Source organism: Arvicanthis niloticus, chromosome 25 (assembly GCF_011762505.2).
Source record: "Arvicanthis niloticus isolate mArvNil1 chromosome 25, mArvNil1.pat.X, whole genome shotgun sequence".
NCBI classification, from domain to species: Eukaryota; Metazoa; Chordata; class Mammalia; order Rodentia; family Muridae; genus Arvicanthis; species Arvicanthis niloticus.
The window spans coordinates 975,671-1,002,892 of NC_133433.1; the positions used below are offsets into that span (position 1 = coordinate 975,671).

The following is a 27,222-nucleotide window of genomic DNA, read 5'->3' on the forward strand; positions in this document are numbered from 1 at the left end:
TATAGAATGTTTTCCAGATGCCTTGTGTGCAGGCTAAAAGATGGACGGTACGTTTGTTTCTTTAAGTGAATCGAAGCTTGCTATAGTAAGCAAGCAAAGGCTGGAAACATAGCTAGCAAAGGTGAGATCAGGCTTCCCCTCAGCTACCATTACCTAACCAAGGTAAGTCATGTTCCTGTTAGGTAAGCAATGAAAGGCACAACTTTATTTGACCACCAGGATAGAGATAATAAAGTTATTAATTGTTTGAAAAATGAAGGAAAGAAAACCATAATAACTGATTAGAGTCATTTGCCACTGTGTTTCTCCTATTGCTTTGCAAGTTGGTATGGTGGAGAGATCCAGAATCTAGAGCCCAAAGCCATAGGTCTCCATGAAAGAAATGCAACTTACTGCTATCTATACACAGTTTTGGACCTCTAGACGCCTATAAATATGCTGAAAATACAGAAGCAGGACGCTGGTTGTTGACTGTGAACTTGACAGGATTTAGAGTCAGGGTGAAAACAAACCTCTGGGCATTTATGTGTGGAAAATTCTAGACCAAGTTCATTGGGGTGAGATGAGCTATCTTTAATGTGGCCAGCACCATTCCACAGTCTCTGGTATAGACCAAATAAGAAGGTAAGCTGAAGGGCAGCATTCATAACTCCGCCTACTGACAGTGGATGCAACGTGGCTGGCTAGCTGCCTCACTGCTCTTGCTGCCATGACTTCCCCTCAGTGACAGGCTACACCTCCAAACTGTGAGGCAAATGAAAGCTCTCCTTTCCTCAGTGACTTGTAGAGTAGAGTACCTGATTATAGCATCGAGAAAAGAGCCCCGAGTGCACTACTCTTTCCAGCATACACAAGTGTTCTTCATCTTTAACTTTGACAGCATGTGAGAATTTTTACAAAATGCATATATATATATATATATATATATATATATATATATGAATGAGACTTTAAGTACAAAATGAATACATAAGTGAAAGCACTGTTATCAACAAAGTGATATAATATAGACCCTGTGGTCAGAGAAGCCTTCATTCTAGCCTTAGCTCTGTGCTCTCACTATGCTCTCACTAGCCTTTCTTCTTACCTATACACTAACAGTGGCATACACAACACAGAGTTGACTGCTATGTAGAAGGGATAACACAACACCTGTCATGCTAGATACAATGTTTCATAGCTGTTTCACTTCTGATTGTAAACCTGGTATAAACCTGTGTGCCTGTGTGTGCCTGTGTGTGCCTATAATCCCAGCACTTTGGAAGCTGAGATGGGAGGGCTGTGTGAATCCAACCTGGACTGTGTAGTAAGAGCCTGTTTCAAAAACAATGAAGAGAGTGGGGAAGAGGAAGACAGGAGGGAAAGGAAGAGACGGATGAGACATATAGAAGTTAAATCGGATAAAATAGCACAAAGAATCCCAACATAGATTAATTCTAGTGGACTACATTGGTGTCTCTATCCTGACATCATTTAAACATATATTTCAATATAGGGAGAAACACATGTTGATGGAAAACCAGTTTGGGGTTTTAAAATATGCTATAATAGTACTAAAATATGTATTCTTTTCCTTTGATGTACTAACATAAAATTTAATATCTAAGAATAGGCCTAATTTATTTTTGTCTGAACATTAAGCTTTTGCATTATAAAAGAGGCAGAATAATTAATTTAGGTTACTTATTAAAAACAAAAATAGCCTAGTTTTAAATATTCACTAATTCATAATTTCAAAATCCTTAATGCTTTTCTTCAAAATTGATTACATGTTTTTGTTTCAAAAAGTGAAACTTTTTTTCTGGTGTTTCTATTTATTAACTGAATAGAAATCCCAGTCTTTCAAGCTATTGAAAAAACATGTATCTTTTATAAGGTTCAAGGTATATTTATGCCCCCTTTAAGATTTATGTTTTAATGTGTATATTAACTTTTAACTTATGGATTGCAACTGTTTGCTTTAATAAATTCCAAATTCATTAGAATACTTAAACAATTCTGTAAGAAAGCACAGTGGTGGGACAAACTGGAATCCTAGGACAAGGGAAATTCCCTATGAAGGAAACCTGAGCTAAGACTCCTAGCAGTAGGGGATGTGGAATTTGAAATGGCCACCTCCTATAACCAGACAAGACTTCCACTGAGGGATGGGGACACCAACCCACTCACAAAACCTTCAGCCCACAATTTGTCCTGCATACAAGATGTGAAGGGATAAAGATGGAGCAGAAATTGAGGGAATTTCCGGTCCAACGACTGGCCCAGGTTGATACCCATGCCATCAGAGAGCCTACCCGTGACACTATTAATGATATTTGCCTGTACTTGCAGACAGGAGCCAAGCAAAACTGTCATCTGAGAGGCTTCATACAGCAGCTGATAAAAACAGATGTAAAGCTCCACAGTCAAACATTAGGTGGACCTCAGGAATCTTGTAGAAGAGGGAGAGGAAGAATTGAAGGAACCAGAGGGGTCAAGGACACCACAAGAAAACCTACAGAATCAATTAATCTGAACCCATAGGGACTCACAGAGATGGAACCACCAATCAAAGAGTATGCATGGGACAGGCCTACACATATATAAGAGATGGGTGTATCTTGGTTTTCATGTGGGACCTCTAACAACTGGAGCAGGGGCTGCCACTGACTCTGTTGCCTGCCTTTGGATCCCTTACCTCTAACTGGGCTGCCTCACCTAGCCACAATAGGAGAAGATGCACCTACTCAACCTGCCCCTCCCCCACAATGCTTTACTATTAGACATTAACACAAGGCAGAATTCAAAGGCCTCTTATGGTTTTTCGTGATAATCTAGAACTTTTATTTGATTCCAGGTAATTTTAGACAATAGACATGATGAACTGTTTTCTCTTGAATAAATAACAATTAAATTACATCAACGAAATAAAATATACTGTAGGCTTAATACATTGTAAATATTACAGAAGTACTACTTTGCTATAGTAATTTAATGACCAGAGCTACATTTAATAACAATCTTACCAGTACTTGTATACAAAATATTATACAGATTACTGACAAAGACGTCACAGCAGTCTCAATGATGCTACCAGTTCAACAAACATCTAACAGCACAATATTCTTTAAGAGGAAAAGTAAGGATGTTCCATTTACAGAGACAATAAGGAGATACGTTTTCCACTTGAAACACTGAAGTGAGAATCAAGATAATCTAGTATCTTGGTTCATATTATTACAAGAAAAGGTTTCCTCTCTAGGGAATTCTGATCCCCAGGACCCCTAGAGCTCAGTAAGTTCACACTAAGAGTGCTTTTTAAAGATTCCACAGCAAATGAAAGAAACTCTATCTGAAAAATCACTGATCTGTAAACCACTGCTTTAACATCTGACTTTGTTTGTAAAACCTATGTACATACATTCAGTCCAAATCAGTAGATAGAATGTTTTGTGTATATTACAATAGGTGTGTTAGCATTTTATCAGAAGGCCAGTGCAAAGCAACTGTGAATGGCCATTTAGGAGATTTTAAAATATCATACAAATATACAGTCAAGAGTATGAGGAATCTAATTTTGTGCATGATGTTAGTGATCCTGGTTATGGATACGGAACGGCAGAAATTAGTGAGCTGAATGGTTACTAAAGACCTAGTTCTCATCTGGTAGTTGGGCCTATTTCCTGCAGATGGGTTTAGGTAGCAAAAACTCCTTGGCATTTGATACCAGCTAAACCTGACAGTAAGTACCAGACAGCTTTGGAATCATCTGGCACAGACATATGTCTAAGCTGCCCAGATGCACATTTACTTTTACATATATTTAATACATAGTTGAAAAACTAGGGGCTGTTAGAGACAGCTCTCTTTGTTTAACTGATACTATTAGTCTAGGACTGAGTCTTTATTTGGATGAAGTCAAGCGGTTTGGGAATTGGCCCCCTTTTAAGTGAGTAATGGCTGAAGAATGAATGTTCAGGACACATGTCAGAAGGAAATAGATAACCCTGATGCCAGAGTGTATAAGTGATCAAATTAAAATCATTTAAATTAATGAATCTAATTAAGGGGCTGGTTAATGAATGATACTAATGAATGTGATTCTAATGACTAATACTCACTGGGGAGAACGTTTTTGTCAATAGGGTTAGGAAATGATATGGGAAAAACCAAAGTGGATCCAACTAATTTTAAATCCTTTTAAATGAAGGTAGCTTAACGCACACATGATGATATTCAGAGATATTTCTTAGAGTATCAATAAGCACCAAGTTTAGTGCTATCAGCCCCATTGTCCCTTAGCTTATTAAATATGAGTTAGGTCTTGAAAGTTCAATATACTATAAAATCTTATCACTAAAATGGCATTTACACAAATACAGTTCTAAAAGTGAATCTTGGATTTTTTTTTTAACACCTATATCTATAATTTCCTACCAGGTCTTTGTAGCTGTGAGAAAAGGTGGTACTACCTGGTAGCTAGAGATATGTTGATTGATATTCAGGTTGATGTAGGACAAGACTGGCAATTCCTAGCCCCTGGTGGTATTCTATCAATACCCTTCTCTGCCAGAGTTACTAATCCTCCAGCATCCTGAGTCCTCCTTTGTGCACAGAGAAGAAAAGCAAGAGACTCAGCAGGCAATCTAGATATATCCTAGCTTGGCCCTCAGGTCACATTGATTGCAAGGAGAGCCACTGCTTCATTAGGCTGGAAACCCCAAATGCTACAAATCACAGAGGCTAGCTCTTCACTTCATGCTATGCAGTCCTCGGGACTGGTGAGAACCTGTACAAGGAGAGACTCTATGTAGAACTTAGCAAGATTAAGTGGATTCTTAAAAGCAATACTTCTCTTTATCGGAAAAGGACCCAGTTTTGAGCACTGTGGCAGAGATGTCAATCAGAAGCTAGCCACCCTCATCTTTATGATTTGGCACATCTTGATACCAGCAAGTGGAGGCACTGCCTTTTCCTTAGCACAAATATATCTAAACAGAGCCAAGTACTGGGCTGTCATCAGGTTTTCACTGCCCATTTGTTATAGATACCCTCTGTCCTATTCACTCTCTGTGAGGGAATGGCCTGGACCTGGGAACTGGTATGGTGCTACTTAGCCTGAGATTGCACTACTGACATGCACCACTGAAACTTGCTACTGTAGGATTTTTTTGTTTGTTTGTTTTTGAAGGTCTTAGAACCATCCCCCTTTACTGATTTCCATTTCCATGGACTTGATGAATAGTAGGTGATCACCATCCCCCCCCCCCCCCACTCGCCTCTCCTTGGGAGATTCCTCTACTTTTTGGCACCTCTTACTGACTACTTCTTGCTGAACACTAGCCTTACGGAACACCTAAGTGTCATTAGAATACTAAATCCAGTCTCCTAGATGGGAAGATTCTTCTGCAAAGTTGTAGTCAGAATTATTATAAACAGGATTTCATGAAGAGCTCAATTGTAGAAACTAAATTCATGAGCAAGAGTGCAGCAAGTGGTACGGTTCACACTTGGTCAGTTTTCTAGTGTGGGGACATGGCTGTAACAGTTACAAGATAGAATACACACACACATACACACACACATACACATTTACAATCACACTTACAATTGTACTGAGCCAGACAATATTTCTTCTCAATTAAAAAAAAAAAAAAAAGACAACTTTTTTTTTTTTTTTTATCTTTTTGGCCATCCAGGCCTGGAATCTACTTAAATCCAAAACATAACAATGCAATACACATCAAGTAAACAGCAACTGCACAGTGATCACAGTATACACTAAGATTGACACATGCTGTCTTAAAAGGTCCAGTTATAGCTAACGACTGCAGAAAGTCAGAGTGTTAGCCTTAAAAGTCAATGTGCTTTCTCTTTTCCATTCTGATTATAATCCATTACCCAGCTGAACAGCTGTGGTCCAGAAGATAGGAAATGTCCTCATATGAAAAGGCAGTCCTAACACAGTTTTAGTGTCCATGAATCTGCTCAATACTTTGAACAGTCTTCAAATTCTTCTTGTTTTAACAGAAAAATAAACTTTTATGCTTATTTCAATATTAACTTTAGATACGGATATTGGAAGAAATACTTAAGTTTCTAAAATTGTATCATGGACAGTAACACTATCTAAACAGGGGTCACTCTGCTACACATCCACCCCTGTATGCCATCGCTCTTATGAGGGCTAAATTCTGGTTTTGCTAAGCTACACAAATAAACGACACAGTAAACACTGACACATAACAGGACAGAGAACATGTCACAAAGTATCTCTAATTTAGCACTATACTTATTATAAAAATGTATCTTTTTAATACTATGGACAGACACAGCATCATGAAAGTTGTGGTTACAAAGGCATTACTCATTTCATGATGGTTTTCTATGGATAGTTAGGCTTCAGATTTGGAAGCCCAAGTTTTCCCTTCTATTTCAGAGACTTTGAAGGACTGCCGAGTAACTGAAGCGACAGGCTTTCCTTACTGTAAACCCCTGGGGAATGGAGTTTAGGTACCTAAACTATTGAGATGTCAGCAAACTAAGTAAGCATGGTGACAGTCACTATTTTACTAAACGTGGTAAACTTAAAATAAAAATATATAACCGATGAGACAACAGACTTCTAAATTGTAAGCTAAAAAAAAAATAAATAAATAAAAAATAAAATAAAATAAAATAAAATAAAAATTCGTTTTCTGTGCAGCCACAAAAGCAGCGGGCTCACAGAGCCTCGGCAGACGTGTCTGTGGACACAGACATGGTCACCTTGGCGATCTTAACAGTGCTCTTGATGCAGCTTTCCGCGGCCCTGTGCATGCTGGCTGTGTTATTGGCATGCTTGTGCAGGCAGTCTGAGTCCCCCATGCTGTTGTCTAGAGGCTGCGCAGTGCCTTCACATGAAGGGAACATGCTACGGAAAGCATGCCTCAGGTCCTTGCTCCTCAGAGCATAGATGATGGGGTTCACGGTGGAGTTCAGCAGGCAGAGCATACTACAGAAGGCAAACACCGTCTTGATAAGCTTGTTCATCTTCCCAAAGACATCATACACCATGATTGCGAGCAGAGGGCCCCAGCAGATGATCAACACCACCAGGATCAGAACCAGGGTTTTGGCCAGCCTAATGTCCATGCGGGCTTGGTCAGGCCGGGTCACCTGCACCTTGCCATCTTCTGATGTGTGGATGATGATGCTCTTCTGGGTTCCACGTTGTATCATTCGGACCGCGTGGCTGTGAGCCTTCCAGAGAATGTACATGTACGCATACACAATGAACAGCAACAGCACACTGGTGACTCCAATCCAGAACATCAGGTAGGTTTCGTCAATGAGTGGGAAAATGTCCGAGCAAACAGATTGCAGCTTCTTGCAGTTCCAGCCCAGAAGAGGCAACACAGCAATTACTATCGCAATAGACCACATCAAGCAAAAGGCCACTACGGCCTTGGGCCTGGTGACGATCCTCTTATAGGCCAGAGGCCTATGAATGGATATGTACCTGTCGATGGCTGTGAGGAACAGGCTCCCCACAGAAGCGGTAAAGGAGGCTGTAACCCCACCCAGTTTGAACAGAAACACATTGGGGCTGTCTTTACGGTGGAACACGTGGAAGTCAACAAAGCTGTAGACAAAAATGACACTTCCCAGGAGGTCAGCCACTGCCAGGCTGCCAATGAAGTGGTAGGAAGGCCTGCATCGGAGGCTGCGGGAGTGCAGGATGACACAGAGCACCAGCAGGTTCTCCAGAACCGTGAAGGTGCCCAGTGTGAGAGACAGGACGGCGATGGCCAGCTGCTGACTGGGATTCAGAATCATAAAGCACTCCATGTCCATAAAGTTCTCCCCACACTGGATGTTGTCCTCATTCTCCTTGAATGACGAGAGAGACTTGTTATAGAACTCGGTAATGTTTGTTGTATCTCCTGCCGGGACCAACGGGGAGTTGTCTCCTGCAGTCATCTTTTCCTGGAAGGGGCTACCCCTGAAGGAAGTCAGAGGGAACTTCTGTGGGAAGTATCCTAATTTGGATGCCATGTCTCCTTTGATGTCTTCGTACTGAATGTCATTTGAGCCCACGTAGAAGAGGTCTGTGGTGATGGTACGGAAGGTGGTATCTGCAAGGCCATCCAGGATCGACTTCATAACCTCAGTCTTCGATCAGGCCAGACTCAAGGTGACTGAGAAAGAGATACCAGGAGGGAGCCCTAACAGGAGGGAGAACAAACATAAAAACATTGAGAGGTAAGAAAGTCAGGAGCATGATAAACAGAAACACTGGGCACCACAAATTGGTGCCACCTCTGAACACAGGTTCAGTCAACATAATAGGTTAATTTAGATAACAGCCCTGATACCCCACCCCCCAAATATTAGGGATGGAGTACCACCCATGAGACACATGGCCCTCGTTTCTTAATGTCTTTGAACCAAAGTCAATGGGTCTTGCATGGGTCTGTACAGTCAAATGTGCCAAGCTCAATGAAATAAAAACCACTGCACACCTCATGGGAAGAGTTGGCTCCTAGGCTTCTACTATCAAGTATAGAGCAATCTGTGATGATGTGGCCGGGGACATGTCCCTGCCCTGTAAGATACCTTGAAAGAGAAATGAGACTGGACAGACGAGACAATCAATGAAATGATGGTACAGAACCAAGGGTTGAACTGTCCAGTTTAATTGCAAAGGGGGACATTTAAGAGAACCAGAGATCGCTCCAGACCATGGTGGGAAGACACTCTCCACCACGAATGTTTCCTCACACAGAGGAAGAGAGTCTGGGATCGTGGCAGAGCAGATAAGAACTTAAAAAATATCTATGACAATCAGGAGGAAATATCAGGAAGCAGTGCACAGAGGCTTATAGGATTTCAAGATTAACCTGAAGAAGGTGGTAATGATAGAGGGGTACTTCAGGAGCTCATGCCTCAGTGTGCTAGCGCAGGGACAGGAGATAGGCCTCCCTGGTGATGTCCAGTGCTTTCCACGGACACAGTGCTGGACATGCAGATGGCTAACATGACGGACCCTTAAAGTCTAAGTTAAGCAATTGGATGTTTATTTTCAACATATACAGCAAGAGAACTAATCTTAGCACTTATAAATGTTTTAAAGATGGCTATTTTCCTCTTTAGTTTATAAAATGCTTCTATGTATAACACATATGAGAAAGCTATTATCTTTTAAAACAAAATTTGAAATTCTAGGTCTTTCTGCTAGATCGCAGAGAGCCTATCCATCAAGATAGTGTGCTTATTAATATACTATCCATTCAGTAAATGATAGAGCACCCATTGCACACCATGCACTGCACCAGACACTTAGCAGCATCAAGCCGGGGGGGGGGGGGCTCTGACATCTAGCAGAGGAGGCTGGTTGCCCCAACAGGTGACTGTGAAGCATAAGCAGACTTCTCCCAAAGAGGATTTATATGCCTTGTAAGTAGGATGAGTGTAGAACAGGATAGGACACAAAGATAGATTTTTTAAATTAATACCTCAAGTTTCACAATTTTTGTAAAAGCAAAAGTAATTGGGGACAGGTGTTAAGTGGTAGATGTGGCCCTCCTTCTACACTCTGCTGCCTCCAGGGCGGGGCCTCCGCATGGCTTACTGGGATCAGATCACAGTCCTCCCAAGCAGCTTTGCTGGTCCCAGCACTGATCGCTGCCACACACTTGCTAGAGGGACCTTGACAAACATGTGAAGATTGTGTGACTCTCATTTCAACCTCTCTGGTCCAAAGACCAAACACAGACTCAATACAAGCTCCCCCTGAGGGATCATAAAACTCAAGTGAGCTTCTGTCAATCATTCTGACCCTCTCATTGTCTGCCCTCCCTGATAGCCTTCTATGGACATGCTTCCTGGGTGAAGTTCAGTACAAAACCCTTCTGTGATCCAACCCTGATCTCTCCAGTCCTGCCCTCCCCAGCCTGGTCTGCCCAGTTTGGCTGTACTATATAGGATTTATATACAAACACAGGCTCACGCTGTGACTCCTCCTCTTCCACCGCTGCCTGCATGAAAGGCCCTATCCTTAGCAATTTGTTATTCCATTTCCTTACCTCACTGTTTCCCATGCTCACACGAAGTCCCAACTCTGCTGCTCTCAGGATAATGAAACATTTACATCACAGCATTTACCTGGTCTGCTTCTTGCTCCCAAGCTCCAGAGAAAGTTCAACGAGGACCTCATTGGAGACCTTAGTATTTAATTCTCGCCGCAAATACATAGCACACCGAAAGAAGCTTAAAGCTGAGTTATCTAACTGATTATATTGTTTTCAAATAGAGCCAGAACATCTCTTTTCTACCTAAGTGAAGGAATCTCACCAGGAAAATGGGAATGGTACAAGTATGGCACCGGGGTCAAGGTTCTCACCCAATAAGTCAATACACATGTACTCAATCAAAGTAGAGCTCTATTTGGATGGCAGCTATTAGCGTTCTAGGTGAGGTGGCCTACATACAGCCCTCTAGTCTGTACTCCTGAGATGTCCCACACATAGGCAGTAACAGCCACAGGGCCTGTACTCATGAGCTGTGACATGGGCAGCTGTGTCTAGAGCAACAAGGCAGGCAGTGAGAGTGAGTGCCCTCAGTACTCTGTGACAGGTGAACTGAAGGCTCGCCCGCCCACTCACCCTGTCAGGTCAGCAGGATACTGGCTCCAGTGACACAACAGAGGCACTGTCAAACAGATGGTTACTTTGCCCATCTTTCAGGAAAGCGAGCTCTCTGCCTTCATCTGAGCAATTCTGCACACTATCCATGTCAAGGAGCAAGCCCCACACGAGAGTCAGTGACTCCCTAGCCAGAGGCAGTTGTAAGACATAAAGCTTACGGTGATACTGAATACACTTTGTCTGCCAAGTCCAAAAAACTCTGGACAGTGGCTCAGGGACAAAGGGCAGTTGCTAAAGCTGTAGACAGGAAAGATACAGAAATGAGACCAGGACCTAAGCTTAGTGCCTGATGCTTCTTGATTTTTCTACTAAACCAGCCTCAGTCTGGTTGCAAGTAACTCTCCAGTATCCTTAAGTTCTCTGTTTCTATTTGTCTATTATATCTTTCTCATATAATTATTTCTTCAATAACAATGTCTTATGTATCCTACCTTAGGAGTCAACTAGTATACTTTGCAAACTTGTTTGCCGAACAGCTCAATTTACATATGAAAACCTTTACCCATGATCAAAGAGACATTGTGCCATTTCCTCAAGTCAGTGCTTAGTCTTCAACTCTGGAAGGTGACTCAGTGACCTTAAGATACACAGACATATTGGCACACCTTTCTCCTGACCCCCTCTCTGTCAAATTGCTTACATCCAAGTCTTCTGTGTGCTAGAAAGTTTCTTAGACTGGAGCCAATGCTATTTCTGTGCCGCAGGGTTACCAAGCTCCTGTACCTGATTCTTCTGTCATCAGCCTCATGACATCACCTAAGCACAGGTTTACAGATCTACTGCCATAAGAATGCTGTTTCCAAAGAGCACACTGAACTTTATAGCCTTCTTTAGTTCTGGACAGCAGGGAACTAAGATCTCTGGGAAATGTTCACCTGAACCTGGTAAGATGGTAATGAAATTTCATTATACAAGATATTTTTTTTTTAAAATATGACTTGGTATCTATTTACTTTTCTCAAAATTAAAGAAAATAAAAATATCTCGGTAGCCATTTGTCTGGGCAGCCTAATTTTAAGCATCCTATGGCCACACACTTCAGGCATCTCTTGGGCACCTAGTTCTTCACATTTCCCAATTGGAGGCTAACTTTGAAACGTTGAAGATAACGCTGCAATAGCTTAATGCCAACAACTTTATTTTTCTCATTGCTTATGCTACTGTGAGCAATCTTTCTAGTCATCTAAACCCTTAGCTTGACTTACTGTGACAGCACCTCCTCCTTGGCCTCTATAATCAGGTGTACCTCTTATGTGTCACTAATGACCCCCCTCCCCACACACACACTTTTCAACATACAGAAGGCATATGATGGGCAAGAGACACTCTGAGCCTTTCACATATATCACACATTTTATATTTTATATAGATTTATATTATATATTATATATAGATTATATATTATATATCTATAGATTTATTTTTATATAGATTTTATATTTTATTTAGATTTACAAGATTCAAATTCAAACAGTACTGAAAGAGCTACCATAATACCCCTCTCACCTGAGTCTTAGAAATGCATCTCTCAGAGACATAGAGATTGTTGTTACGTTTTCTAGAGATAGTCCATGCATATGCAAGGGCATGTACATCTGTGCACGTGTGTTTGCGTGTGTGTGTGTGTGTGTGTGTGTGTGTGTTTGCGTGCATTTGTGTGTGTGAGTGTGTGTCTATTTACCACCTCTGTACTTTTTCAGAAAATGTTTGCATGTACTCTATAGCTTTCCATTTAGAAGCACACACCAAAGGCACCTTTATGCTAGTCCAATGCATCCCTCATTCTCTGGTTGCCCTAAGGGCCTGGTAGATGAATGTGATCAGCCTCCTATTGATGGGAGGCTTGGGGTTTTTAACCATCTTTTGTTACTGCAGATAATGCTGCAATGAATTAATGCCAACCACCTTGTTTTTCCACATTGCTTATGCTACTGTGAGCAATCTTTCTAGTCATCTTAACCCTTAGCTTGGACTTACAGTGACAGCACCTCCTCCTTGGCCTCTATAATCAGGTGTACCTCTTAAGTGTCATTAGGCCTCCCTCCCTGCCCCCACACACTTTACAGCATACAGAAAGCTAATTATGCACAGGAGACTCTCTGAGCCTTTCACATGGATCACTACATTTTATTTCTACAATTGCTTATGAAGTAATTTTTGTATGAAAGGCACAGAGAGGTAAATGGTATATCATTAACACATCTAGTAGGTGGGAGAGCTGGGGTGGAGCCTGGGGTGTGGACCTCATTTCATGTGCTGAAAGTAACCATCAAGTGCCCACTGGATGTGTGGGTTCTGAGTCCCTGCTTTGAACTCTCATGATCCATTCTCTAAGCTCATACAGGGACCTGTTTCCCTCAGTTTCTCTTCTCATTCTAATTAGCAAAGCCCTTGTCTATGAAGAAAAAACTGCTCCAGAAATTGGAAGACCAGGGCTGCCAGGCCATATCTACTCGAGCCATTGATGGGTCTGAGCCTTAGGATACAATGCTTGGGATAACAATGATGCCCAAATCACAGAACTGTTATGAAGATTAACTCAGTACAGATCGTACTTAGACCTGGCACAAACGCCAAGTCTTCAATGAGCATTACTGTCCTCCGTATTAGTACTACTGATGGCTCATAGCCATATTCTACATAATAACCACATTTCAAGAACATATAATATAGACTAATTACCACATTATATACTAATTATATTTCAAGAAAACGCATTATCTTAACTCACTTACAGGCTGCTTGCTCAGTTGTGTCCTGGTATCAGCACATAAGTATAAGGCATAGAGAAGACACAAGCATGCTGAGGAGAAGCCTCGACGGCATGGCAGCTGTGCATAGGCACTTGAGGAACTTCACCTACATTCTGTCAGTCAACTAACACAGTGACTTTCAGGCACTTATTTCTTACCTGCCCCCCACAGGCAAAAAGGAGGCCATTAGGTAGTTAGTAAATTATCCAGAACAGATGGGAATCCATGTTTGAAGGACTCCAGGAGCTCTGCTATAACATTATATCAGTTTTAAGGTTTAATGGTAACTACATTAAAGCTATTGTGCATCGTGTATTCAATTCTTATCTGCTCTTTAAAACATAAGTGAAGGCAATACAATAGTTGTTCATGGTAATCCCAGATCCTCCAGGTAAATCTGCCTACTGGCATGGAACAAGGATTGAAATTGTAGATAGCACTGAAGAGAAGTATGATTCTTTAGGGACGGACAAGGGATCAGAACTCAAAAATGCCCTGCGATTTACTGTGTTAATGATCACCACATATGACCACAATGCCTATGGTAATACAACCAGACACTTTCATCTTAGCAACAGTATGTTAAATCTAAGCCAGAGCCTGATGGTTATGAGCTACCATGTCTGCCCAATATGAGTCAGGGGAAGAGTATAAAATAAATGGACTTTGTGAATTTCAGAATGTCAGAACACCACTGTGTACAGGCTATTGCAGAAGCTAATGAGAAGCAAAATTTCCTGCATCTTGGAAAGTCTTTCCTTTATTTCTACATTTGGATTATTGCAGTAATTTCCACCTTATTATTTTTGCATGGAGAGTTTTCTTTGAGAGTTCATTAGTAATATAGCTTAGGCTTTGGGGGGCGAAGCTGCCATTAATTTTGTTTTTGTTTGCTAATGGGAAAATCGTAATTGGAAATTCTAACAGGGTGTGTAGATGTGCCTGTTAAAGAAGCAGTTGGGGCTTATTACAGTCTTAGTGGAAGAACGATTGAATGGCGGCTAAAATTTCCTAACAACTTAATATAGAAATCGTGCCTTTATAGTAACAATAATAAAAATGTTTAAATGTGTTGAATCTATTATTTTAGAAAAGCCTCCATCGAATCTTAGGTTAGTACCATCTGTTCTTGTCTCCCCTCTCTGCACATACACCTGCATCTCTACTAGTCCTCCCCCAGGGGGGAGAATGCACATTATTTACAAGCTGACTATGGTATCGGCAAAAAGGAATTTGATGAGGATGGTAATGGAGAGAGTCTTTTAAAAATATTTACCCAAGGTCCATATCCTTAATTCTATATAGCATATATTGTTTTATATCTATGGCAGATAATGTTTTATAAAACATTCATGTGTAAAGTTTAATGTGGGAATCCATGCTTGTAACCCTGGAACTTGGGTAGATGAAACCCGTGGATCATTAGTCCAACACAGGCTCCCACAGCAGGACCCTGACACTAAATTAAAACAGCAAAATCCCAAGCAAGAGCTCAAGCTAGCCATGGTTCTGATCAGGCAGAATGTGGAAGAAGCCTGAAACTGTCTGTCTGTATAATTTAACAATTGAGGACCTATTTGCGTTTTGATGTTGTTTTGTTTGTTTTCTTTAAGAGGGGTATTTTAATAACTTAGGTGTCTGTTACTGCTGCATCTGGAACTTGCAATTCTGACCTGAGTACCATTTATGGGATAACAGGTGATAGGCTGCTGTTTGCTCATTGCAGGTTATGTGTCCATAAGTAGAGAAAAGCTCTGAAAACATCAAAATGGTGGGTGTGTCCTGATACAGTCATAGACTGTATTGGCACAGTACCAACATTCTCTAATATCCCAAGCTTAAATGCTAAAATGAGACAGTAACAAGCTCATGATATCTAAACTGACAAGAGTCAAGACCAAACATGGGCGTTTGGATCCATGTTTAAAATCCCACTGTTTCCCTACTTACTTCCTTGTTCATGTGGGCTGCTTGGGTGACCTTGTGGAAGTGTCACACTAGGGGTCCAAAAGAATCAAGGTTCAAATGGATGTTATCGCTATTTTTTCATTTACTTCTGAGAATAAGTCTGCTTTCTGCTGGCTTGCTCAAGAAAAGTGCCTTGATCATCTACTTCTTTAAAGTTGGCAGGAAAGAATTTTTTTGTTGGCTACTGTAACTGTATATGTCTAAGTCATGGCCTCAATGGACAGAGCAGCAGTACAACCTAGAGAATGATGTCTCCCTGCCAGCTGAGCGGGCAACAATGACTAAGCTTACCTACTACTCACTATGGTTTGGAATTATTAGAGTGGCTTAGTCATCCTCTCCACCATACGCAAATAAAGAATTAACTTAAGCATACTGATAATTCAGTCAAAAGTAGATATTTCTTCCTTGTATTATTGTCACTTCCTTTTCATACACACACACACACACACACACACACACACACACACACACACACGAATTCCATTCCATTGGTAATGCTTGACTGGCTCTCCAAGCTTTGGCTTTTCATATATTTTGTAAAAGAAAAATGGAGCATATGAAACACACTATTTTCCCTTATCTATTCTTCACTAACAAAGGTATGAGGGTTTTTTTTTCTTCTTAAAAAATATCAATTAGTATGAACTAGTGACATTAAAATACTTTCAAGGCTATAGTTTCTTACAAATCTAATGTGAAATGTGCCCTATTATTTAACACTTAAAGGTTTGTTAAAATTTAATTGCAGAGCTCAAGAAAAAGATGCCTTGAAATTACATAGGCTCAAGCACTGTAAGGTGACAGTGCTCCAGGAAAAGCCACACAGGTGAACTGGCAATACTGTGAACTGACTGGGGAGATAATTTCCATTTACCATTTAATCTGCTCTGTGGCTTAGATGTTTGCTCCTACTAAGTGCTTTGACCTTTTCTGTGAAAGAGATATATTTTCCAGAGTCGGGAAAAAATATGGTTTTGGAAGTAGCCTTCTCCTAGAAAAGAATATACAGTTTTTGAGTCAATAAATGCTTTATAGAGTTATCTTTATCGTGTACATGAGGTTTTCTCATTAAAAGTAGAAAGCAATATATTATTCTAGACCATAAAATATGAAGAACCCAGTTAATGGGCTCTGATCTTTCCAATTCATTATCAAGGTCTTCACAGCAATGGTTTAGAATACGCTGCACGATGTCAACGGTGTAGCGTAGCTTTCAGTTTTTCTTCCTTTCATCTGCAGATGAAGTGGCGTTTTCACTTTGAATCCATGAGCATATAAATTAAGTCTAAAGAAAAGCCAAATATGTTCTTTGGCTTCAAATCTTAAGATTCGGATGAATAAATGCATATTAAAGAAAATCTGAATTTCCCTAAATTCTTGCCTAAGAATAATCTGAATGACACATTATTTTTCTTTAGTATTTATGTGGCATAAATAGTATAATCCCCATTCTGCATAAGGACAATCGAGGTTCAGAAAGGCAAAAGTTTTGTCTGAAATAGTCAAGAGCAAATGTTCTGGGGAAGGTAAAATGGAACTTCAATCCATATTCCTTGCCCTGTGGTCCACAAAATGTATAAGCCACCCTTCCTTCTTCCTTCCTTCCTTCCTTCCTTCCTTCCTTCCTTCCTTCCTTCCTTCCTTCCCCCCTCTCTCTCTTTCTTTCTTTGTGAAATAGAAGAGTTAATCTGGGCAAGTGACATTAGTCATAAGTAGTACCTGATAAAGGTTACTCAGCAAGTGATTAAAATCTGAAGGGACAAATGATTCAAGGACAGCAGAAAGTTTGCCAGAACCACCTGTAAAGCATCCTTGCCCCACATTCTTCAGAGACAAGCATAACAAACAACTATATGGTACAGTTCCTGATTCTGGAGAAGCACCTTGGTTGAAATATGATGGAATAAGTCACCGCCGTTTTTTAATTAGGTATGAGTGGATTTTTGTGTGCCTCATTAGTCAATTTACAGGGTTGTTGATTGTAATGACACTTCTACAGCACGGCTGGGATATGAAGAGGCCACCTTCATGTCTGACACCTTTCCCAACCCCTCTCACTTTAGAACAAGACATGGTGGCTGTGAGTGAGGAAAAGCTTGAAACAGCCACTCCCTACGGGCAGAAAGTGCAGTGGCGTTTTCTTAAACACAGAGGAAATCCCTAAGGCCAATTCTCAAGTTCTGAGCAGAATCAACATAGGAAAATTATGTAAACGTTACGCTCCAGCAAGATGAATGATTGTTGGGCTCTTAGCATGTGTCTGTATCAGCAGTGTGATTGCAGGATGTGGCTGATGGTGCTACATGCCTCCACACAGCGCAGTCACCACGCTTCCATTAGGTATGGACTCTGTGCCTGGCACAGACATTACACACAAAGTCAGGAATATTTCCCACAACATATTCCTCTGAAATGTTTCACACTTGTGTAATAGCTATGGGTTGAGTAAAGAAATCAAAGAATAGAATACCATATCCCAGGCCACATGTCATAAGGCCTATGCATGTGTCTACCCCTTGCCACAGTTAAAATAATGGAGGAAGATTTCTAAAGATTATGAGCTGTGCCTTGAGGATTCCTCCCAGAAGAACTGTGGGCAATGCTGAGCCATCTTCTATCAGTCTTTCCCTGCAAGACCTCTGCTGGCTCAGGACCTGGTACAGAGCAGGCTGGTAAATGGATGTTACCATGCATTGGCAACAGTGCAGATCTAACTTAACAGAATGGTTTTCAGGAGTAAATAGCTGCACTCATTATAAAGCCAATTGGCCACTAGGAAATTAAACATTAGTTTTGGTCTCATAGAAATGTCCCCCAGAAAAGATGTAAAATGTCAACATAAAATGTACCAATACTGATCTATTTGAGTGACTCTTCTCTCAGAATCAGACTTAAGTTATATACTGTGGTATGCAGAAGTCATAGGCAATGATTGGATGCCCACATTTTCCTCTGATTCTAATTTACTCTGAATTAAGATGAACTATGAAAATCAACCTGTGAAAGAGATCACTGTAATATATTCAACCTTGAGTGGATCCTAATACATGCTTCTGATATACATATAGACATATAGACGTGTTCTTATATTAGATATTTTTTTCCTTTCCCAAGTGAATGCTAAGCACTGATCTTTCCAAATGGCCTGTCAAGAGAAGTTATGTGAAAACTCGGCCACGAGACTGAGTGGCTGTTATAAGCCCATGGGAATCAATGTGTTAGTCCATTCACTGGACACCGCTGTTGCTTTGGGTAAGCAACTTCTCCTGCTACAATATTTCATAAATTTACAGCTGAATTAATTAAAATAGAAAGAAGAAAATATGTTATGGAGCTTAAATTTGGTTATTACTACTGCCTACAAAAATTAAATTTTTAATTACTTTTCTAAGGTAGAAGCATTGAGAAAATTCAATATATTAATAAAAATTAATTGTGGATATTTGGAATTTTGCCTCAAGAAAGTGATTAAAAATTAGTAAAGAAAAATTCTACTGAAAACAAATATGTTTATGCCAAGATAATGAAAGTAAAATGGGAGGGTCCCAGGAGCTCAGCTTCAATTCCAGCAACAAACTCATTTCTGTTTTATGAAATATTTATCTAACTTGCAAACATGAAATTATCAGCACAGATCATAACTAACTCTGAGATGAAAATTAATGGAAACTAATTTTTTATTATCGGGACCAATATGAAATATTTCACAAGAGAAGCAAATATTAGTTCCAATAATCATATCCATTGAGAACAAGGAGAATTTCTAAATAATTCAATTCCCTTCCTATTATTTTCCCATTGGTATAATTTTAAATGAATGATATTGTCATTTAAGTCCAGGATTTCCTTTAAGAACTATTTTTAAAACTATAAATTTAAGTCTTAGTTACTTTAGTTGAAATGTCCAGAAAATTTTCAGTGTATACTAACAACACAAGACCTAAATCAAAGTGAGCTTACAAGATGCAAACGATTACCTACACATGATGTGAAAGTACTAGGCTTCAGTGGCAATGCTAAAAACAATAGAAAGATGTGATTTAGAAGCATGCAAATTGGAGGGAAGTGCGGAATCTCTGCGCCATTGTGCACATTCAAGGTCAAATTCATTCTGCGATTTGAGTGGTACAATTACAACATTCTGAACTGAGCTTGGACTGGTAGTGTTTGGAAAGAATGACATGAAGATAAAGGACTAGGTTGGTAAGACAGGTGCAAAGGAGCAGGAAGGTCACCACCTGTGCACCTTGAGAACAGTTTGAAAGTCACCAGTGGTTTCCACGTGCAACGCACGCACGCTTAGCGCATGGGCCAGTGGTGTTCTCCACGTCAGCGGCAGGGCAGCCTCTGGGAACTAATGAGGGCAAATTCAGTTTAGATTGATGGAGTAAGAGATGCTAAAGCTTGCCATATCTGTGCTGTTAACAAGGCCTCCAGGAAATATTTCTGAAATTTAAGAATCACTGGTTAAAGTTAGGAAACCCACGAAAAAAGACCCAACAGAGCCAGGGGCAGCTATGCTTTAAGACGTGAGTCTGCGTGAAAGGACAGACTGTTTATGAGTCCGGTGCTGAGTGCACGAAACAGGGTGTGAGTAGAGCTTGCACAAGGCAAAGGAGAGAGGCCAGGGTACCTCTGCCCAGCTGGAACACAGGAGCAGCTGTCTAACCAGCAAGTGAGAGCAGGGTTGGGGAACCCCTCAATGATTTGACTACAGTTCAGGGCTCCTCTAGACTTTTTCAGGAAACTTCCTGTTACTTATTTTATCCAGCAAAATAACTTCAATATGCATTGACCCAGTAGACAAACATAAATGAAGAAACTCTTACCATTTCCTCCTAATTATATTTACTAACCTTATGATCATCTTTATAGGGCTGCTACATATTTCTTAAACAACGTTGAGAAGGAAACTTTTAACTGCTGAGCATAGAAGAATTTTTAGAAAGTCAAAGAAATTAACACCTCAGCTCATTTTCTTCTGCGGGAAACATTTGTGTCTGTTCTTTACTCCCTAACCATAAAATAAATCACAAGAAATGAACATGGAGACTTTGCAGAGGCAGGGACTCACTGTAGACTTTTGCTACTAGCATCTAATAGCAGTACAACCTACAACTGGTATCATTTTTAAGTACCTAGGAGCTATAGGCATGTAGAAATATAATCCAAAAATATTCAAATGTATAAGCTCTGAACAACCATTTACTGATTATTACAATGAAGATGCATCCCAGGTTACTTTATCATTATTTCCTCTTAGTTTTATGAGAAGTAGATGTTACTTCTCAATGTAGTTGAATATTCCCAAAGCCAAATTCCCACAGAGGAAGGACTACAGAATTCTTGGAAAGGAGGTGGGGTTTTTGCTTGTTTGTTTGTTTGTTTTTGTTTGTTTGGTTTTGTTTGTTTTTTCCCATTTCAGTTATGTGCTCATTAATTGTGCAAGAGGTAAAGAAAACATACAAATTCTGGCAAGTGACACATTGAAATTAGTTGCTATTTTAACCAGCCAAAATAGTCACACAGCATTCAACTGAGTGTCTCTCACAAGAATAGAGAGAGATTTGATTTTTAAAGAATGCTGTATGAAAAGCGATTATGAATGGCAAAGACAGAGTACCTCAAATTTTAGAATATTGATTTACTTGCTATAGGAATCAGTACTGTAAAGTTACCAAATACAAATGTCCAAAAAGGCAGGGACTTAAGACCCAATTTTTCATTATTTTTAAGCGTACTAGGATTTCTCAGCAGTCTGAATGCGGCACTCCTTCCAACTCAATTATCATATTGACTACAATTTTCTTGTTTAAAAGTATGGCTCCAAATAATAGCTAAAGAAATCATAAAGGTTAGAGAGGGACCTTCCCATTGAAGCACAAGCTCTGCAAAAAAAAACCCTAAATATCCTCATTACGTTGTATTTTAATTATATTTAAATATACATATACAGTTTGTGAGAGCATTTGTCAGTATATTAAACTACAACAGATTGCCTGGCACAGCTCTGAAAGATGCCTCTGCTTTTCTTTAAAAAGCAATTACATGGAATTTGCTAGTAGGAAAAAAAATAGATATTACATTATCAAATATAGAAAATTATACTGCACCTTTTCTCCCAGAGTTAAAAAAAATAATTTTAAATGCTACTTAGAGTTAATAAAAAGTAGTAAGAAATCAAGTCAAAAGGAACAAATCTATTCAGCGTTCATAACTATAGATCGCTAAGAATGTAAGGAAGGCAGCATTAAACAATAAGATATTACACCATTGAGGGGGAAACTCTGAGTTAGAAAAGAAGAGATTAAACTCACTCTGTTTTCCCCTCCATAAATTGCAGTCTCCTTTATGAAACTTATTCAAAAGTACAAAATACAAGCTCTGCAAAAAATGATGCAGTGCAGTGCAATGAGATACAAACAAACGCTTGTCTGAAAACCAGGAGTTCTCATATAAAGAGTTCCAACACACGTGACAAAGAAAGCAAGACTTCAAAAGTATTCTTAAAGTGCAGGTACTAAAAAAACAAACAAACAAACAAAAATCTCTCCAACTGAGGCCAGAGCAGAACTCAAGTCATTACCAGGACAAATGTCAGGCTCCTTTGCTCATACTTGGGGAACAAACAGTTCTTCTTTAAAAAAGAAAAAAGGAAAAAAAAATTTAAAACTCAACTACTGTAGTCCTCAAGAATTCCATGGTCACTTTCCAATCAAAGTCTGCCCCAATATTGTTCAATACTCATCTATGAGGAGAAGTCCTTAAACAGAGGGAAAGTACCAGTGGGGGAGCACGAACATTTGTACATGCAACTAGATGTCCTAGAGAAAATTCTGTGTTGGAATGTACTCTATTCTGCCAGGATACCCTGTTTGGGGGAAGAAACATAACCCAGGAAAGCTTTTAGTAGGTATTTTCTGCTCCAAATTGCAGGTAATCACACTGATTTCACTCAAGGAATGGCTTTGACCTGTTATTACCCATCTATCATAAACACACCTATTATCCATGTGTCAAGCTCAAGGAAAACATTCATGTAACATTAAGCAATTGAATCACGGTAAGAGGTGATGGGTCAGTACTAAAGTTAACCCTCCTCTTTCGCTCTCCCATATTCCTATTGTTTGAACATCTTTGTGATAACATGATAACATTTGAAATATAAAGCAAATGGGGGCTATTTTAACATGTGCTTTGTGATTTTTTTCTGCCAACTGGTATAATTCTAATGTCCAAAAATATGAGTTATCAAGACTGGCAAAAAGCTGTCTTAAACCCATCATAAATGTTGGTGTTTACGATAAAGTTGTAATCAAATGAGGTGATGCTCACCCTCATTCTAGAGTATGCACAAGATTCTTAGGGCACATGAGACTGGATCAGATCTCCACCCATCCCGGAAAACAAAACAGCCTTGTTTTAATTCAACATGAATACTTCCTTTTGCTTGGAGTCTTCTGGGTCCATCTGTATAGTTGCTTTGAACTTGGACATTTTCCCAACATTGCAGTATTCATTTAAAAATCGGATTGGTATTTTCACATATCTAAAAAGTCAATGTATACCTAAATTTTTATCTTATCTATAATACACGTCAATAAAAAAGTTTGCCCGTGCGTAGGTACAAAAGTGTGTCTACACATTCAGTTTCGTACCTTATGCAGTATAGAGTTTGAGAGCATTGATAGTTGGATGACATTTATTACTTCTTTTAGTCCAAGAAATAATTTAGAATTTGAGGTGAACTTTGTAAGACGAATCTAATCTAATCTAAGAACATAGAGCTAAGTGAATTAAATAGTTATTAAAAAAAATTAGCAATTCAGTGGTGAAGTGTTGAAGTCCCAACCCACACAAAACAGAATCTGTACACTTATAACATAAAGTTAACATTTTTATAAGAACAAGATTGGGAAAGAACTGGAGATTTGGAGAAGAAAATACAAAATCCAGAGTTTAAATACATAAATGATGTTTTTATCTCCTTGTGTCCTTTTCATTATCTACCAGGCAGTAAGAGAAAAATAAGCATAACTCTGAAAATACAGGTATGCAGTCTGTGACTCAGCCCTGGTAGCTTTTCAAAAACTGTGCAGTCTTGGTTTACAGAAAAAATAAAAAACCAGAATTATAAATAATTTAAACCCAGAGGCTGGTTTCACTCTACCGGATCAGTCAGAAATGATGACTGCCAGAATAGGATAGACAAGTCTTCAACTAGGAAGGCCTAACATCCTTTCAAAATGCTGGGAAACCAAGCTCTGAACTGTGTTCCTTATGCAACTAACCTAACACAATTACCCCCAAGAATAACAGGCAGCATCCTAGAGGAGAGACTCCATCTCACTAACCAAATTCAAGAAGCTATGACCAAATTGCTTTTTACTAATTATGTGTTATTAGGTATATTTAAATTCAATTTGCTACTTTTTTCCTTGTAAATTCCTAAATAGCTAGTTATGGGAAATTATTTATCAGGCCAACTGTTTTCTGGGAAGAAGCATTTGGTAAGTGTCATGAACTCTAAACTGCCATTATAAGCTCTATTTCATAATACTTTCTTATTATATAGTAAATCCAACTCTAATTTCAAAGACCAATACACAAGACAACCAAGGAACTGGTCTAAATATCCTGGTGGTTAATGTTAATTCCAAGTCAAAGCACAGGAGAATGTCATAGATTGTTTTGGAGAGTTTCACAGGCTTTGCTTTCGTAACTAATAAGCTGACAGAGCATACTAAACACTTATCAACACAATCAATGAGGCTGCTTCCTTCTTGAGAAAATAGATAAAACGATTCATGGAGTTTTTCTTCAGGATTGTCTGTAATACATAACATGTCACAAATATCATGGTTCTGAGCAGTTTCATCTGGATAACATTTAACAATTTCACTATTTTAACATTTTGAAATGCCAAAAAGAACACACTGATCCTGCAGTTAGGCTGATTAGAGAGGAGCAGTCTCACAGGCAAGACAGAAAGGAACACAGTCCGCTGGGAGATGGGTAGGGGGGGCGGGGGGGAAGGCAGAAAACACTGGAGAGCAAACAAAGCCAAGCCCCGCTCCACCATGAGGTGTGATTTTCACCAGAATTAAAACTTTACATCCACAGTTCACAAACATCCCCTATGGCTTAATTAAGGTTTCAGTCACAACACTCATTTCTATACACAGCCACTAATGCCATTAAATTTGGGGACAGAAATATCAGATTTGTCGTCTTAACAATGAGCATGCAAGCATAGTCATTTTGAAAGGTCAGAAGTGAGCATTTCCACCATGTGGCATTATTGCACCCCCATGTAGGATCAGGAACACAATGAAATCTCCCCAGTAGACACTTGAAACATACATACATACATACATACATACATACATACATACATACCTCAGCCATGGGTGTTGCTTGCTTGAAATGGGAGACATCTTTTGAAGCAATAAAAGAGCCTGTTCACAGTAAGTTCTCCTAACGACCTAAAATGATTAGTTTTTTTTTTTTTTTAAACCATATCAACATGAAGCCTCTTTCTCAGCTACAGCAACTGCTAGTGTGCCTAAAAACAGCAGCCTGCAGTACGCTCTGCTCAGCATTCTAGAGGTGCACTCATTCTGTTCCTGTGTGGACGTAATCAGAGAAAAATATTTCTCTCAGTTAAGAAAGTATGCATGGCCTTTCATTTTGATAGAATTGCTCATAGCCGAGTTAGAGAAGGTGGGGTATGGAGGGAAAGAGGGGGCAGAGAAAAATCGATCAGTAGATCTATCTCCCTTTCAAATTGTCAAAAGCTGGGATTAGAAGACCAGCACTTTAAATCAGGCAGTCCTGTGGGAACCTTGGAGGTCGGCTACTCCTAGTTTCTCAATTTTCTGCCAAACAGACTGATGTCAGGAGTGACCTAACAGATAATCAGTACCCGCTGTGTCTCCTCTGAGCATGTGCATCTCCCCATTGTTCAAAGGAATTAAGTTGGCAATAAAAATGAGAAGTTATGGGACCCAGAGAGGTATCCTTCAACATCCTTAAAACCAGTAAATCTGCTTTAATCTCTTATTGGATTAAATGTCCAAGGAGGTTTAATATGCCGAGAAATAAACAAAGGCAGAAAGAGCTAATAGCTCCTATTTGGAAGAAAATTAAAAAGATAGGAAATAGAATGCTTCATAAATAGGTTATTACATTTTCCTCACCTCTTTGAAACCTTTAGAGATAAAGCATGAACTACAATTAGAAACACGCATGTTGCTTTAAACTTTGAAATGACCAAACAACAGTTTTTCACATCTATCATAGCAAACATTTGCATTCAGGAGATGCTCCATTTATGGCATGTAAGCCTTATCAAGAAACATCCTTTTAAAATAAAGCATCAGCTTTATTCACCTGGTGCTAGCTCTTGGTTTCATGTTCCTATAACATTCAATCATAGGTATCAATACTATACATAACTAGTTTTTCCTTAGAGATAGATGGCTACCATAGCTATCTCTCTGTATCAGAAGTTCCTTATTTGACATAGATTTCTTTACAGGACATTTAGTATTTTGAGTCGTTTCCTACATTTGGTGCAGAGACATGTATTCCTCTGGAAGACTTAGTTTCTGATATGGCTAAAAGACATCAAGCATCAACTCAAGCGCCTGTTTTTCAAACATGCACAATTACACATTTCCTACAAACAGACATCAGTGTATGTAGAGCTAGGTGCACATTCAGTAAATTGTAAATGGTAGAAGCCTCCAGAAGTAGCTTAGACCACAGGTAACAAACTGGAACTATACAGCTAAGTAAACACCACATTAGCACACTTTGCTCTCCTGGAACACAGACCATGAACTCCGCGTAGGACACCTGGGGACCACTGGCCAGTACCGAGGGGGCGGGAGGTGGAAAAGCTATTCCCAAACGCCACTGTGCCAGGTCTTACCCTTCGCATCCCCCGTCCACGGGCCAGAAGCTCCCTCGGCACCTGTCGCCCAGCCAAGGGGCTGGCTCTCTGCTACAAGGGATTTTGCCCCCCGACTCTACGAGAGCTCTGCAGACAGCCCTGGCTCCCGCCTGAGCCAGGGGAAGGCTCTGGCGCCAGGGGAGCCAGAAGGAGGCGGAGGCGGAAAAGAAGTGGAGAAGGTAGAGGCAGAGAGCGAGCAGAGGAGGCGGCGCGGGGCGCGGTGGGGCGGGGTGGAGCGGGGCGTGCCCGCGGCGATCGGTCAGTAAGTCAGTCGGTCTGCGCGCCCGCGTCCTCGGCCTCTAGCTCCCGTGCGCCACGGCCTCCGGGGACTGGCGCCCCTGGGCTCGGACAGGCCCGCTTCGTTCCCTGGCTCTCCCCGGCGTCCCGCTGACCGCGCTGGCCCGCTTGGGGCGGCCCGCTTGGGCCAGCCCGTGCGCCCGTCGCCGCGCCCTGCTCGCGGTCCCTGCCTCTCCCTCCGCTCGCGCGCTGTCTCTGGCTCGCTCTCGCTCCAGTCCCATTTATGAAGCGTGGTCCCATCACGTGTTAATGAGCCTTTGTCCTGCTCTGGCAGCGGCGGCAGCAGAGACTCCGCCAAGGGATCTGCGCGGGGAGGGACCGGCGCGTGGCGCCCGCGGCTCCAAACTTTGCTGCGCGGTACCCGCCGCGGCGCTGGCCGGGGGCTAGGAGGGCTGGACCTGGCGCTCGGCGCCTACTGTGTCATCCTCACTCTCTGCCACCGCCGGGTCCTGACGACCCCCGGCCTCACCCTACTCTGCTCCCTGGCGCCCTCCCACCCTGGCGGGGCCAAAGGGGACGCGTGCCTCACTGCCCGCGACCTCGGGGCCGTTAATCACGCGCGCTGCTCATTGCCAGG

At 40.7% G+C, this 27,222-nt stretch overlaps 1 protein-coding gene across 2 annotated transcripts; it reads right to left on the minus strand.

Annotated features, from left to right (window-relative positions):
• Nucleotides 1–2,793: 2,793 nt before the first annotated feature.
• On the minus strand, nt 2,794–26,980 carry Cnr1 (cannabinoid receptor 1). 2 transcript variants are annotated; one of them, XM_076923999.1, is made up of 2 exons: nt 26,328–26,980; nt 2,794–8,186 (listed from the first exon to the last, which is right to left on the minus strand). In XM_076923999.1, exon 2 carries the CDS (start codon nt 8,122–8,124, stop codon nt 6,703–6,705), a length of 1,422 nt encoding a protein of 473 aa, XP_076780114.1. In that variant the 5' UTR covers nt 8,125–8,186; nt 26,328–26,980; the 3' UTR covers nt 2,794–6,702. The 2 variants fall into 2 exon arrangements, with proteins under 2 accessions (XP_076780114.1, XP_076780115.1); XM_076924000.1 differs by lacking the exon at nt 26,328–26,980 and adding an exon at nt 24,791–25,277.
• Nucleotides 26,981–27,222: the final 242 nt, after the last annotated feature.

What these genes read in the sequence shown, in the direction of transcription:
- Cnr1 (XM_076923999.1), bottom strand. Translation starts at nt 8,124, where the DNA reads ATGAAGTCGATCCTGGATGGCCTTGCAGATACCACCTTCCGTACCATC.